Source organism: Rhinatrema bivittatum, chromosome 6, assembly GCF_901001135.1.
Source record: "Rhinatrema bivittatum chromosome 6, aRhiBiv1.1, whole genome shotgun sequence".
Classification (NCBI taxonomy): Eukaryota; Metazoa; Chordata; class Amphibia; order Gymnophiona; family Rhinatrematidae; genus Rhinatrema; species Rhinatrema bivittatum.
In genome coordinates this window covers 257,907,371-257,921,369 of record NC_042620.1, presented here as the reverse complement: position 1 = coordinate 257,921,369, position 13,999 = coordinate 257,907,371, and the positions used below count along the sequence as shown (strand labels likewise).

The 13,999-nt window shown below is 48.2% G+C and overlaps 1 protein-coding gene across 1 annotated transcript in view; it reads left to right on the top strand.

Annotated features, from left to right (window-relative positions):
- SETD1A (SET domain containing 1A, histone lysine methyltransferase) overlaps positions 1 to 13,999 on the top strand; it is a 374,529-nt gene that overhangs the window by 333,391 nt on the left and 27,139 nt on the right. Inside the window, exon 18 of the mRNA XM_029606903.1 lies at positions 10,434 to 10,571. Coding sequence (XP_029462763.1) covers positions 10,434 to 10,571 — 138 coding nt within the window. The remainder of the gene's footprint in view (positions 1 to 10,433; positions 10,572 to 13,999) is intronic.

Here is a 13,999-nt window from a genome sequence, read left to right as displayed (position 1 = left end):
GGCCATGTGGCCTAATAATGTTAGAAGCTGATGAGCTGTGGCTGTTTTCTTTGAGTAAATCCAGTTTACAGATCTTACAACCACTCAATCTTTCAACCAGTGTATCTCAAGTGCTTATAGCTTCACGTAAACCTTCAACACGAAAGAACTATTCTTCGAAATGGAGAAGGTTCACTTTCTGGTGCAGGCAAAAGAGTATTGATCCTTTCACTTGCCCCATTACTTCTCTATTAGACTATTTATACCATCTTTCAGAATTTGGTCTCCAGACTTCATCTGTAAGAGTACATTTAAGTGCAATCTCAGCTTACCATAACAAAATTAGAGATGCACCAGTCTCCACACATCCTCTCGTCAGATTTATGAGAGGTTGAACTCAGCTTAAACCACCAATTCGGCCACCAGTCACAGAATGGGATCTGAATTTGGTATTAACAAGACTCATGCGTTCTCCTTTCGAACCCATAGATTCCTGTGATCTCAAATTTCTCACATGGAAGACTCTCTTCCTAATAGTCATTACATCAGCTAGGAGGGTTAGTGAGTTACAAGCACTTGTAACATACGCACCCTACACAAAATTCCTACATGACAGAGTGGTTCTCCGTACACATACAGTTTTGCTATGAAAAAGCAGGCCTTCCTCTCCAAGGGCGAGTAAAGGCACATTCAGTAAGAGCAATGTCAACTTCAGTAGCACACTATCGTTCAGTGCCAATCCTTAACATATGTAAAGCATTAACATGGAGTTCTCTTCACACCTTTGCAGCTCATTACTGTTTGGACAAACAAGGACAAGATTCAGCCTATGGACAATCTGTCTTAAAGAACTTGTTTCCAGTTTAAACCCAACTCCTTCTACATCCAACCTGCTATGATCTTCGGTTGACTCATTTCAACAACAATACTTCACTGTTGCATCAATACAAAATGACTCAGCCTCTAGCTTGCTAATCACCCATATGTGAGGACTAGCATCCTGCTTGTCCTGGGATAAAGCAAAATTGCTTACCTTGTAATAGGTGTTATCCCAGGACAGCAGGATGTAGTCCTCACAAAACCCACCCGCCACCCCGCGGAGTTGGGTCTCAGATTTTTTCTTATTTTATTTTTGCTAAAGCTTATTGCTACATGCGAGACTGGAGTGAGACCCCTGTGGCAGAGAATATCATTGCATGCTGGGCATGCTCAGTAGCCTCAGGCTGCCAGTCAAAAGTTTCTAGAAACTTTGACAGAAGTTTTTCCCGCGATAGGGCTCCATCAGTGACGTCACCCATATGTGAGGACTACATCCTGCTTTCCTGGGATAACACCTATTACAAGGTAAGCAATTTTGCTTTTCCCTACCTAGACTGGCTGCTGGTGGCCCCCAACCAGTCTACCCTATGAAGCAATCTTCTCCGAGCTATATCTGGCCTGGAAAATCTGGGCCTAATGGTCAACTACGAGAAATCGAATCTACAACCCACTCAGATCTTACAGTTCATCGGGGCTCATATCGACACCATTCAAGATAGGGACTTCCTTCCGGAGACCTGGGCGCTTGCCCTGACAACACTCGCTGATCAGCTCCAAGCGGCCACCACTGCCCCGGCCCGCCAGATCCTCACTGTTCTCGGTCACATGGCAGCTTCAATCTGTTGTACCTCACACATGTCTACATATGTGACATTTGCAATGGGGCCTGAAGTCCCAATGGAACCAGTTCTTCCATCCTCTCTCCACTCCTGTCACATGTACATCCAGCATGAAAAGGGATTTGGAGTGGTGGCTGATACTGTCGGCGCTGACGTCAGGTTTACCTCTCCGGCCCCCTCTACATCACACCGTACTCACCACGGACACTTCCACCAAGGGGCGGGGCGCCCATCTCACCACACACTTACAGACTCAAGGCCTGTGGTCCACCTGGGAACGAGTACAACAAATAAACTTCCTGGAACTTTGGGCCATCTGAAACACTCTTCGTGCCTTCAAGCTTAACCCTCCACGGAAAGACTGTCATGGTCCACATGGACAACCAAGTCGCCATGTTCTACATCAACAAAGAAGGAATGTCAGGTTCTTGGAACCTCTGCAGAGAGGCTGTCAGGATCCTGGAATGGGCAGAGAGCAGATCCATCTCTCTCCAGGCCACTTACCTGCTTCATCAACAACTCCAGGGCCAACAAACTGAGCAGGATATTTCACCCCCACGAGTGGAAACTCGATAAGGAAGTGGCCAATCAAATATTTCACACTTGGGGTCTTCCTCGAATCGACCTCTTTGCAACAGAACAGAATAGGAAAGTGGAACTGTTCTGCTCGGTGTATCCCAGTGCATAACAACTAGCACAGGACGCGTTCCTAGTGGATTGGACGGAGAGCCTACTATACACTTTTCCTCCGATACCTCTCATCTCCCGCATAGTCCAGATGTGCATCACAGACAACGCTGACCTAATTCTCATCGCCCCAGTGTGGGCACGACAACTGTGGTATGCCTACTTAGTTCAACTATCGGTGAACCACCCGATCCCCTGGGCAACAACCCACGCTTCCTCACCCAAGAGGGAGGTTCTCTGCTCCACCCGCTTCGTTCATCTCTGAATCTCACTACGTGGAGGTTGAAAGGCTCGTATTCCAACACCTGAACCTTTCTCCTCGGCTTCAGGATATTCTAGTCTCATCCAGGAAACCCTCGACAAGACTGAACTATCAGCAGAAATGGGCACGCTATACCTCCTGGTACTTGGATAATAGCACAGACCCACTCTCCTGCCCACTGGAGCATCTCCTGGACTACCTCCATCTGCTCTACCGGAAGGGGCTGGCCACAGCTTTAGTTCAAGTTCACCTCAGTGCCATAGCCGCTTGCCAATCTCTTGTCACCCGCTCGTCTCTAGATTCAAGAAAGGGGTTCTACGTCTCTGACCACCTGTCTGAAAACCTCCAGTTCTATGGGATATAAACTTAGTGCTAGAGCAGTTAATGCTACCACCTTTCGAACCAATGGGCACTTGTTATCCCAGGTTCTTCTCCTGGAAGGTACTCTTTTTAGTCGCCCTCACCTCCGCAAGGCGCGTCAGCAAGCTACAAGCCCTGGTACACTACCCACCCTACCTGGAGTTTTACCATGACAAAGTTACACTGCGTATGCATCCCACCTTCCTCCCAAAGGTGGTTTCAGCTTTCCCCATCAACCAATCCATCGCTTTACGGACTTTTTACCCAAAGCCTCATGCCAACGAAGGCGCGCGTAGACTCCACAAACTGGATTGTTAACGAGCACTCGCTTATTATAAACGTCGCACTCATTCTGACCACAGAGCCTCCCAGCTCTTCTCCTTTAACCCAAATACCCCAGGACTCCCTGTATCCAAAAGAACGCTCTCGTCCTGGCCTCGAACTGCATTCAATTCTGCTATCAAAAGTGATCAGAGACCCTATCCGCCACCCCTAAGGTGCATCAGGTCCGTGCATTGGCTGCTTTAACAGCTCATCTCTACGAGGTACCTCTTCTGGACATTTGCAAAGCAGCCATATGGTCCTCGCTACATACGTTCATATCCCACTACTGTCTAGACAGGCAAACTGCTCATGACGCACGCATCGGAAGGACAGTTCTCAAGTTGAGCACGTCTTGAACACAGTGACAATAGCATTTAAGAGCTGTCCACTTTGTTTACTGTCTTGAGCGCACTACCTCGCTTTATCATGAACACATGATATGGGAATTTGCATTCAATACTTCAGCTGGGGACTCCCAAACAGCATGGCTAATTCATGCTGCTTATCTACGGGAAAAGAGCAAGTTTGCTTACCGTAAACGGTGTTTTCCGATGAATTAGCCATGCTGACCCTCCTGCCTCCCCGGACAGTTCCAGCATTGCATCTCGTCTTACTTGGACATGGACTGAAGAGACTCTGGGAAACGGGGGAAGATACAAACAGGCGCACCTCACTGACAAAGTTCAGTGATCTTTGAGAGCTCTGCCTCCTAGAGACACGGAGGACGCCCCAGACAGCATGGCTAATTCATCTCCTATCTGCAGAAAACACTGTTTACGGTAAGCAAACTTGCTCTTCCTCAAAAGTACTATTGAGATTCTAGGATCCCCTCTACATTGGGGACTTTAAAGGGGATAATCAGTTATTCTATGTACCTTAATTGCTTGACTTGGTTTTGTTTATATTACATTTTTTTTGTTTGTTCCATGTTCCTGTAAATAACTATTATCATTTGTGAAAAATGTAATAAATATGAAATTTAAAAAAAAATTTCACAGTATTTGGAAATAAAGGTCAATAAAGAAATTTCCTCTTCAATCAGCCAGACCAGTCCAGATGCATGGGTTTATGCCTTCCTACCAGCAGATGGAGAGAGACTAATGGGCTTGCTGACATCACTCTATATAGGTGTCTGTGCTGACAGCCTGCCAGTATTCTGTTTCCAGCTGATGGAAGGCAAGCAACCCCTATTGTGAGTTGAGACCAGATGGCAGCTCCTGAGGTGAAACTCTTGTATTCCTTCCCTTGATTGACCACAGCCAGTGACCAGCGGGCTTCCAGTTATTGGAACAGGGTTCTTCCCAGCTCTGGCCACTGGAATTTCTCCTCTTCCTTCTCTCTCCCCATTTTTTTAATCTCCTTTTCTGTGGGGTCTCCTCTGTTTAGTCTTTTTTTTTTTTTTTTTAAACAAACAAAGCTTCCCTCAAAATCTTTTCCTCCCTTCTCATATGTCCTGTGGCTGTGGCTGGTTCATGTTTGTTGTTAAAGCTGTTTAAAAAAAAAAAAGAGGAAAGCAGAAGGATTTGAATTATTCCACGTGGTTCATTATCTTGTGAAGATGCCACAACCAAATCTCTGTCCCCTTTAGCTTAGACTTGTGAGCAGTTCACTATCTTTTTCCAAAATAAGATCACTCAGTTAACAGTGAGCTTAAAAACTAATTTACCATCCTCTTTGACATCACTGTCTGCACCTAGTACAGTGCATAGTCGGGTCGATACAGTAAGGCCGCGTTAGAATGAGTGCGGCAGTGCTGGGCGCACCCTCGTTTGCTGTACGCACAGTTCTGATCACATACCGCTCGATACTCTATTTAAATTGCTTGCAAATGCAAGCTGCGTCTGCGAAGCGTTAGGCCCGCGCAACCCATTTTACTGTATAGGCACTTAATACAGCACCTATACAATATCCTGGGTGCGCTGGTACCTGTCATTTCAAATGTCATTTCAAATGACATTTGAAATGACAGGCACCAGGAAGTGGATCCCAACTTTAACCCATGAAAACCTAAAAACCGAAAATCTCCTCCTCCCGAAGCGGCTCGACATGTGCCAACTTACCTTTTGTTGTTTTTCAGCCCCTTCCCTTCTCTGCCGCCCTCCAGAGGGGGCAGCCGGCGGCGACAACGGCTCTCAGCAGGTGTCCGTCCCCCCCCCCCCCCCCCCCCCCCCGCGCAGGTCCCAGTTTTCCTGACTCGGCCCTCATCAAATTGTGAAGTCAGGTGAGAGCCCACTGTTCTGTGCCCTCTCTAGTCACGGCGCGAGCGGAGCGAAGCAAAGTGTACTTTCATTGGCCTGAGCGCCCGTCAATTTGGGCGCTCCAGCCAATGAAAGCACATAGACGGGCGCGCGTGACGTCACGGCGTGCGTCACGCCCATCTATGTGCTTTCATTGGCTGGAGCGCCCAAATTGACGGGCGCTCCAGCCAATGAAAGCACATAGACGGGCATGCTTTCATTGAATGAGCGCCCGTCAATTTGGGCGCACATGGACGGGCGCGTGTGACGTCACGGTGTGCGACACGCGCGCCCGTCTATGTGCTTTCATTGGCTGAGCGCCCATCAATTTGGGCGCGCGTGACGTCACGGCGTGCGTCACGCATGCCCGTCTAGGTGCTTTCATTGGCTGAGCGCCAGTCAATTTGGGCGCACATGGACGGGCGCGCGTGACGTCACGGCGTGCGTCACGCATACCCGTCTATGTGCTTTCATTGGCTGGAGCGCCCAAATTGACGGGCGCTCAGGCCAATGAAAGTACGCTTCGCTCCGCTCGCGCTGTCACTGGAGAGGGCACAGAACAGTGGACTCTCACCTGACTTCACAATTTGATGAGGGCCGAGCCAGGAGAACCGGGACCTGCGCGGGGGGGAACGCTGCAAGCTGCTTTCGCCACCGGCTGCCCCCTCTGGAGGGCGGCAGAGAAGGGAAGGGGCTGAAAAGCAACAAAAAGTAAGAAAGCAACAAAAAGTAATGTCGAGTCGCTTCGGGAGGAGGGGATTTTAGGTTTTTAGAGGTTTCCTTTTGGGGGAAAGTTTGCAGTCTACCATTACCCCTGCCTCTAACGCAGGGGTAAGGGTAGGCGGTAAGTTAGCAGGTTAAACGCGCGGCAAAACGGCAGGGTAAAATAGCGATAGTCGGGGCGCGCGTTACTGTATGGGAGGGAATGGCTAATTCGATCGTTTACATTTAATATACATGCCGCGTGCGGAAGGGGTTACCCGGTGATTTAAAGAGGCGGTAAGAATCGGTTAAAGGGGATTGTGTATCGCAGGAAGGGCTAACGCGGCCGGAAAGTGAGTAGAAAGCGGGTTAGGAGCGGGATAACCGTGGCCCCACTTTACTGTATTGACCTGAGAGTGAGGTTACCCTTTCCTCAATTTCGGAAATTCGCCCTATTTTGTGTCAAATGAAGGATAGTTTTTGTGCTTTTAACTTGTACTCTAATGCTTTGATAATAGTTATGCGCTCTGATGTGGGGCACTTTATTACTGCGATAGTTCATACTTCACTTGATCTGGGAGTATTACCAATCAGTTTAACATTTGCAATGGTGTGACCTATTCTCCAGAAAATTAATAGCAATTTACAAGACTTTTCTAATTACCGCCCAATATCTTTCCTCCCTCTTATTGCGAAGGCTATTGAAAAGGTTGTATTGCAACAACTGCAGGAATTCTTGGATAACAGTTACCTTATGCATGACTGTTTGGGTTTTGTCCTCGCCGCAATACGGAGTTATTTCTCCTCTCCGCTTTCGACCAGATTCGTGCTGGATTTGATACAGAGGTTAGGCATTTGTTTTTTTGTTTGGTTTTTTTTTTTTGTTTTTTAAGATCTAACTGCTGCGTTCGATACTCTTAATCATAGTGTTTTGTTGGGTTGCATTCAATCTTTTGTGTCGCCTCTTCATCTTCGGTTTTGGCTTGGTTTTCATCATTTTTGACTAATCACTCGTATAGAGTAGCCATGAGTGCTGCTCATTCAGCTTTATTTCCATTGGATACTTGTGGCCCACAAGGGTTAGCCCTCTCCCCAATTTTAATACATACCTTCTTCCTTTGTGTAGGATCGTATCTCAGCTGGATATCTCTTTTAAACTGTATGCTGATGACATACAATTTTTGTTTCCTGTTACTTCCTCCATTTGTGAGGCCTTGTAATCAAGGCCTTACCATGTGCTTTTCAGTGAGTCACACATGGTTATCTGAGAACCATCTGGTTCTGTATCTCAATAAAGACAGACAGATTGTTTCTCTCATTCAGAATCAGCAGACAGCCCTGCTTTTTGGACTTTTGGAGAGATCACTATTCCTATTGCACAGCAGGTTAGAAATTTGGGGTTTGTTGATCCAGTATTATCTCTTTGCCCCCACATATAATTTAAAGTGCAAGATTGTTTTTTAAACTACATCTGCTATGATCTCTGAAACCCTTAAATAATGAGAACTTCTATACTGCAGTCCAGTCATTAATTTTTTCTTCATTGGACTATTGTAGTTCATTATTTTTGGGCCCTTCTAAGATGTCAGTGAGCATTTTATGTCTGGATTTCCTTTACATGCACATATTTCCCCAGTTTTGGCTGAGTTGCATTGGCTTCTGGTTTCCTGAAATATCAAGTTTAAGATCATTACCATTAATCTTCAAATTCTTTCATGGCCTTTTTCCAAATTACTTAACAGCTGAGTTGAAAGTGTACTGTCCCTCACACAGGGCTGGTGGAAGCACTAGGCAAACTAGGCGATCGCCTAGGGTGCCACAGGTTTAGGGGCGACCCAGCAGCCACCTACTGCTTCCATTGGACCTGCTCAGAATTGTGAAAAATATTTGTCCCGATTCCTGACACTGGTGGCAGCTGCAGGACCTAGGCCAGCGACTCTCAACCAGCGTGTCGCCACGCACTGGCAGGTGTGTCGCATGCTACTCACAGCCGGCGAGTAGACTGGATAGCCCCAGTTCACTGATGGACTTCTGTCTACATCTTAATTTTATTGAATTGCTAAAGTTTTAAAAGCTGATTAAGGAAGTAGGTATGTATTTCAATTTAAGGATTTTAAATATTACATGGGATTTTACATTTATTTATTAGGTATCTTTGTAATTTAATTTAAAACCTTAGATTTATAGGTGACTACTATTATGTGAATGATCCACAAGAGGTCTAAAATTAGTTAATCACTAAAATTTGGGATAATTTTATGATCTAAATTATTGACTCTTATTTTGAAGATTTTCCTCCTAATGAGTGGTCATCTATATAATAAAAAAGTGACAAAGGTAGGTGGGAGATAGAGAGGGAAGGTGGGAATCAAACTGCTGATTAGTTGCTCAGGAGCCAGTACTCTCCTCTTCTCAGATAAAGTAAGTGACCTTTGCAAACTCGCAATTCAAACACTTGCAAACAAATACTAAACTTTCCTAGTTTACAGAATTACTCCAAAGTCTATTTTCCCAAAACACATACATTTATTAACACTTGCAAACATACTGAGGGCTATTACTTACATAATTTACAATTATTTAATGCATAATATTTATGCATGCACATTTATAAAATAGGTATATAAATAATGCAGATCCTGTATTTAAAAAAGGTGCATGTATTCAACCATTCACACATTTTTGAGGTAGTGAAACACAGTATTTATAAATTGTGTGGTTCCTGTTGCATAGTTTGTAAAATACAGACATTTTAGGAGTACTTACCTGTTTGATGTGCTGAGATATACGCACAGTCCCAGAGGAAGTGCTGATTACAGAATCTTCATCTGCTAATGGTAAGCTGGTGGTAAGAGCACTTAAATCTTGAGTAAAATATTTCATAGAGGGTTATTACTGGGTGTGTATATTATGTGCTAGTTTTTTAAGGTTAGTTTGTGCAGAGGCAGTTATTTTAAAAAGTTGGCTAATGTATGCACATACCCTGTTTCCCCGAAAATAAGATATCCCCCGAAAATAAGACCTAGTAGAGGTTTTGCTGAATTGCTAAATATAAGACCTCCCCCGAAAGTAAGACCTAGCAAAGTTTTTATTTGGGAGCATGCCCGTCGCACAGAACACCAGAGCATGCAGCTGTGATTTTTTTACCCTGCAGGATTCACAGTTGTCATCACAAACCAGCATAACCAGACAACTATTCAGAATATGATAAATGTTCATTTTTTTGTTCAACAATATATGTGAATTCTTCTTCATGGAAAAATAAGACATCCCCTGAAAATAAGGCCTAGTGCATCTTTGGTAGCAAAAATTAATATAAGACACTGTCTTATTTTCGGGGGAAACACGGTATCTCACTTATAAAAATGCTTTTAACCAGTTCTGAGGTCTTCATCTGTTCTCTGAGGCCTTCACCAGTTCACATACACCCTCTACCACTCATTCCATACACTCCACACAAAAACTTGAGACAAAAGAGAAATTAGATTTAATATCTGCAACTTGATTAACTGGTGTATAAGAATACATTCATGTTTGGTCTATATGCATACTCTGTTTATAAAATTCATAAATGAGTGCATACTTTCAAACTCTGCTCTCTATCTCCCACCTACTTTTGTGACACTTTTTTATTATATAGATGACCACTCATTAGGAGACCAGGGAGCTCTGTATTCTGAAGCAGAGGCAGCAACACATCAGCTTGTGCTTCGCGACACAGTGGTTGAGAATTGCTGCTCTGTAGAGGGCGCCTTTCCAGTTTTGTCTGCCTTTCATTTTCTTTTTTTTAGACAGATAATTACAAACACATGATTTTAGGGACAACTAAGAAATGTACTTTTTTGATGTACTCTCCATTTTTCTCCTCTATAGCTCAGTTAAACCTGTGTTAAGATTATTGGGAAAGGAATATGTTCTTATCGTCTCATTGTTCGGTATATATATGTTTGGAGGGAGCAAACCTGTATGGCAAATAGTGGAAGATTGATGGATTTTGATGGGCTTTCACTTTAGCAGCCCTATTGGTGGATTTGGTCTCCCTATATCCTTAACTAGCATACTCTCTCATCAGCCCTCATTGTTTAAAATTTCTAGAAAGAAAATTGACAGTTAAAAATTGTATTCAAGCCCTTCACTCCTCTTCTGCCTTACTGTTTTGTGCATTGGTTGCCTTGTCACTGTGGCAGTGGAAGAGCATGACAGCTTTCTATTTGTCTTCTCCAGGTGGTCGCAGATATGCGGGAGAAGCGATATGCATTGGAAGGCATCGGCAGCAGCTACCTGTTCCGTGTGGACCATGATACCATCATTGATGCCACCAAGTGTGGCAACCTGGCTCGCTTTATCAACCACTGCTGCACAGTAAGAAGGGCTAGAGATGCTAACAAAATAATCTCCTCACCCCTTTTTTAATCCTTTCACTCATTCCCTGTACGTACCAGGATCAGTCCAGACGGTGGGTTATGTCCCCCGTCCAGCAGATGGAGTCAGAACAGAGCTCGAGAGTGTCACCTCATATGCTAGCGCACCCTCTGCTGGAGCTCAGTATCTTTCTGACTCCAGCAGATGTGAGTTGGGGAAATCAGGCTTTCCCAGAGGGACAGGTTTTCGACTTTCTTTTTGCTCCTCTTTGAGTTCTTCCTGTCATTTTTCTTCTTTTAACAAGTTTGGATCAAGTTAGTTTAAAAAAAAAAAAAAAAAAAAAAGTTTTTAAGACAAATTTCTGTCGCGTAGATTTTTGAGCAGGCGTGCCTTTCTAGCTCTATTCTGCCTCTTCCTGCTGTTCTCTCCTTACGCTTTTGGGTAAGTGTGATTTTGTTTGCGCCTTTGCCTTTCAGCTGTGTCAGCCGGTGGAGCCGGCTCCTGCGCGCGGTCACTGACAGTCCCGCGGCCCGGCACATCTTCCTCGGGACTGGGCGCGCCGGCTGGGGGTTTTCCCGCCGGTGCCTGGGGACTTGTTGGGCGGGTTGTGAAGGCCACTTCGGCCCCCCCGCGGTGCGATCCGTTTCGGTCCCCTCCCCCCCCCCCCCCCCCCCCCCGAGGCGTCTTTTTCGTCGCGGCGTTTCGATGCCGCGTTTCTCTCGTTGCGAGACCTGCGGAGAGCAGGGGTCTCGTTTGTCGAGGGAGGGGGTTTGCCCGCGCTGCCTTCCCGAGGAGGAAGGCGCCGCGCAAGGCTCGGGTTCGCTCCCGACGCACCCCTCCCCGCTGCCCGGGAAGCGTGGGCCGGCCATTTCCTCGCCAAGGGCGGGAATGGCGGCCATTTTGGAGAGGGATCTCGGCGCGGCAAATGGCCAGGAGGAGGATGCTGCGGCTCGGGGCGTCCCCCGCCTGCAGTGTAGCCCCGAGGAGGGCTTGCCGAATCGTCTGCCTCAGGAGCCCTCTACTTCTGGCGCGCCTCCCGGTCTGCCGTTTTTCTCCCCGGATTTTATTTTAAAAATGCACAGGGCATATTTACAGGGCCTAGCAGATCCGGGGGGTGCTACAGCAGGACCTGCTCCTCCCAAGATCCCTAAGCTAGCATTGCCGCCCACCGGGTCTCTGATTCCGGCTGGGGCAGTCCCAGGAACCTCTGCATTGCCATCCCCGCCCCGAGCTGTGGGAGCGGCTTCCTCCACGGGATTCGACCCCTCGGACCCTCCGGATCCGGCGCACGCGGATGGACAGACGGAAGGAGACGACCCGCGCGCCCTATGAATCTTCCACAAGGAGGAGCTGCAGGATCTGCTTCAACAGACGCTGCAAGAGCTGGATTTGGATCCGCCGCCGGATCCTCCGGCACCAGTGGTTCCGGCGGTTGCGACGTGCTCCAAAAAAGGGGATCCAGTCCTGGCCGCCCTCAGGCCTCTAGCGAAGGCTTTTCCGGTTCATGAGTCTTTTCTGCAGCTACTTACAGGAGAATGGGACGCCCCTGAGGCGTCTTTGAGGGTCACCCGTGCCATGGAAAAATTGTATCCGTTGCCGGAGGATTTTTTAGATCTCGTCCGGGTTCCTAAGGTGGACTCGGCGGTCTCAGCGGTGACGAAGAGGACGACAATCCCGGTCACTGGCGGTACGGCCCTATGGGACACGCAGGACCGCAAGCTGGAAACATTCCTCAAGAGAGTGTTTGAAGTCTCGGCCTTAGGCATGCGTGCCGTCATGTGTACTTTGTTGACTCAGAGGGCTAGTCTACTCTGGGTTCAGCAGCTCCTGACGTCCCAGCAGTTGCCTCCGGATGAGGCCGCTCTGGCCGACAGCCTAGAATCTGCCATTGCATACGGGGCGGATGCGCTGTATGACCTCTTCCGTGTGCTGGCCCGGTCCATGGTCTCGGTGGTGGCAGCTCGTAGGCTCCTATGGCTTCGGAATTGGTCTGCGGACGCCTCGTCTAAGTCGAGTTTAGGATCTCTTCCGTTTCGGGGGAAGTTTCTCTTTGGCAATGATCTGGATGAAATCATCAAATCGCTGGGAGAAAACTCGGTGCATCGTCTACCCGAAGACAGACAGCGACCCTACCGGACGTTTGCCTCCACCAGAACCAGAGCTAGGGCACAGCGACGTTACAGGTCGTACCGACAGCTGGGCCCTCGCGCCGCCCCCAGCAGACCACAGCCTTGGTCGCGTTCCTTTCGCGGGCAGAGGCCCGCGAGAGAGGGCTCGGGGCAGGGGAATCCCCCCGCCAAATCCACCCAATGATGCCAGAGCGGCCCACTCCTCCAGTCCGCCCATCGGGGGCCGACTCACGGAATTCTTCGAGGAGTGGGCAAATATCACCTCAGACCAGTAGGTCCTGGACACCATCCGGCACGGTTACGCCTTGGAGTTTGCCCGCCCGCCACGGGACAAGTTTCTTTTCTCCCCGTGCGGCTCCGAGCTCAAGAGAATGGCGGTTCAACAGACTCTAGACCGACTTCAGGCTATAGAGGCTATTGTGCCTGTCCCCTTCGCCGAGGTGGGCTCGGGGCATTATTCCATCTACTTCGTAGTTCCCAAGAAGGACGGATCGTTCCGGCCCATACTGGATTTAAAGGAGGTCAACCGGTCACTGCGGGTCAGCCGTTTTCGCATGGAGACACTGCGGTCGGTAATTGCCGCAGTGCACCGGGGGGAGTTCCTGGCGTCCTTGGATCTGACGGAGGCGTATCTCCACATTCCCATACGTCCGGACCACCGGCGTTACCTTCGCTTCAAGATTCTCGGACAGCATTTTCAATTTCGGGCTCTGCCCTTCGGACTTGCGACAGCTCCTCGGACCTTCACCAAGATCATGGTCGTGGTGGCGGCGGCCCTTCGAAAGGAGGGTATCTTAGTGCATCCCTATCTGGACGACTGGCTGGTACGGGCAAAGTCCTTCTCCCATGGTCAGGCCTCGGTTGCCAGAGTCTTGGAGGTCCTGCGCTCCCTGGGCTGGGTCGTGAACCTTCTCAAGAGTTCCCTCGTTCCATCTCAACGCTTGGATTTCCTGGGCGCGACCGTCGACACTCAACAGGGCATGGTTTTTCTGCGTTCCGACAAGGCCCTCTCCTTAAGGGAGCACATACGGCATTTCGCGGCCTTGTCGGAGCCCACCGCTTGGAATTATCTGCAGCTCCTGGGAGTGATGGCTTCCACGATCGACATGGTGCCCTGGGCATTTGCACACCTGCATCCCCTGCAGGCGTCCCTGCTTTCTCGTTGGAAACCGGTCTCACAGGAGTATCAAGTGATTCTGCCTCTTCCTCCGGCGGCTCGGGACAGCCTAAAGTGGTGGTTGGTTCCGGCTCACCTGGCTCGCGGCGTTTCGCTCGAGGTCCCCACTTGGGTGGTGGTGA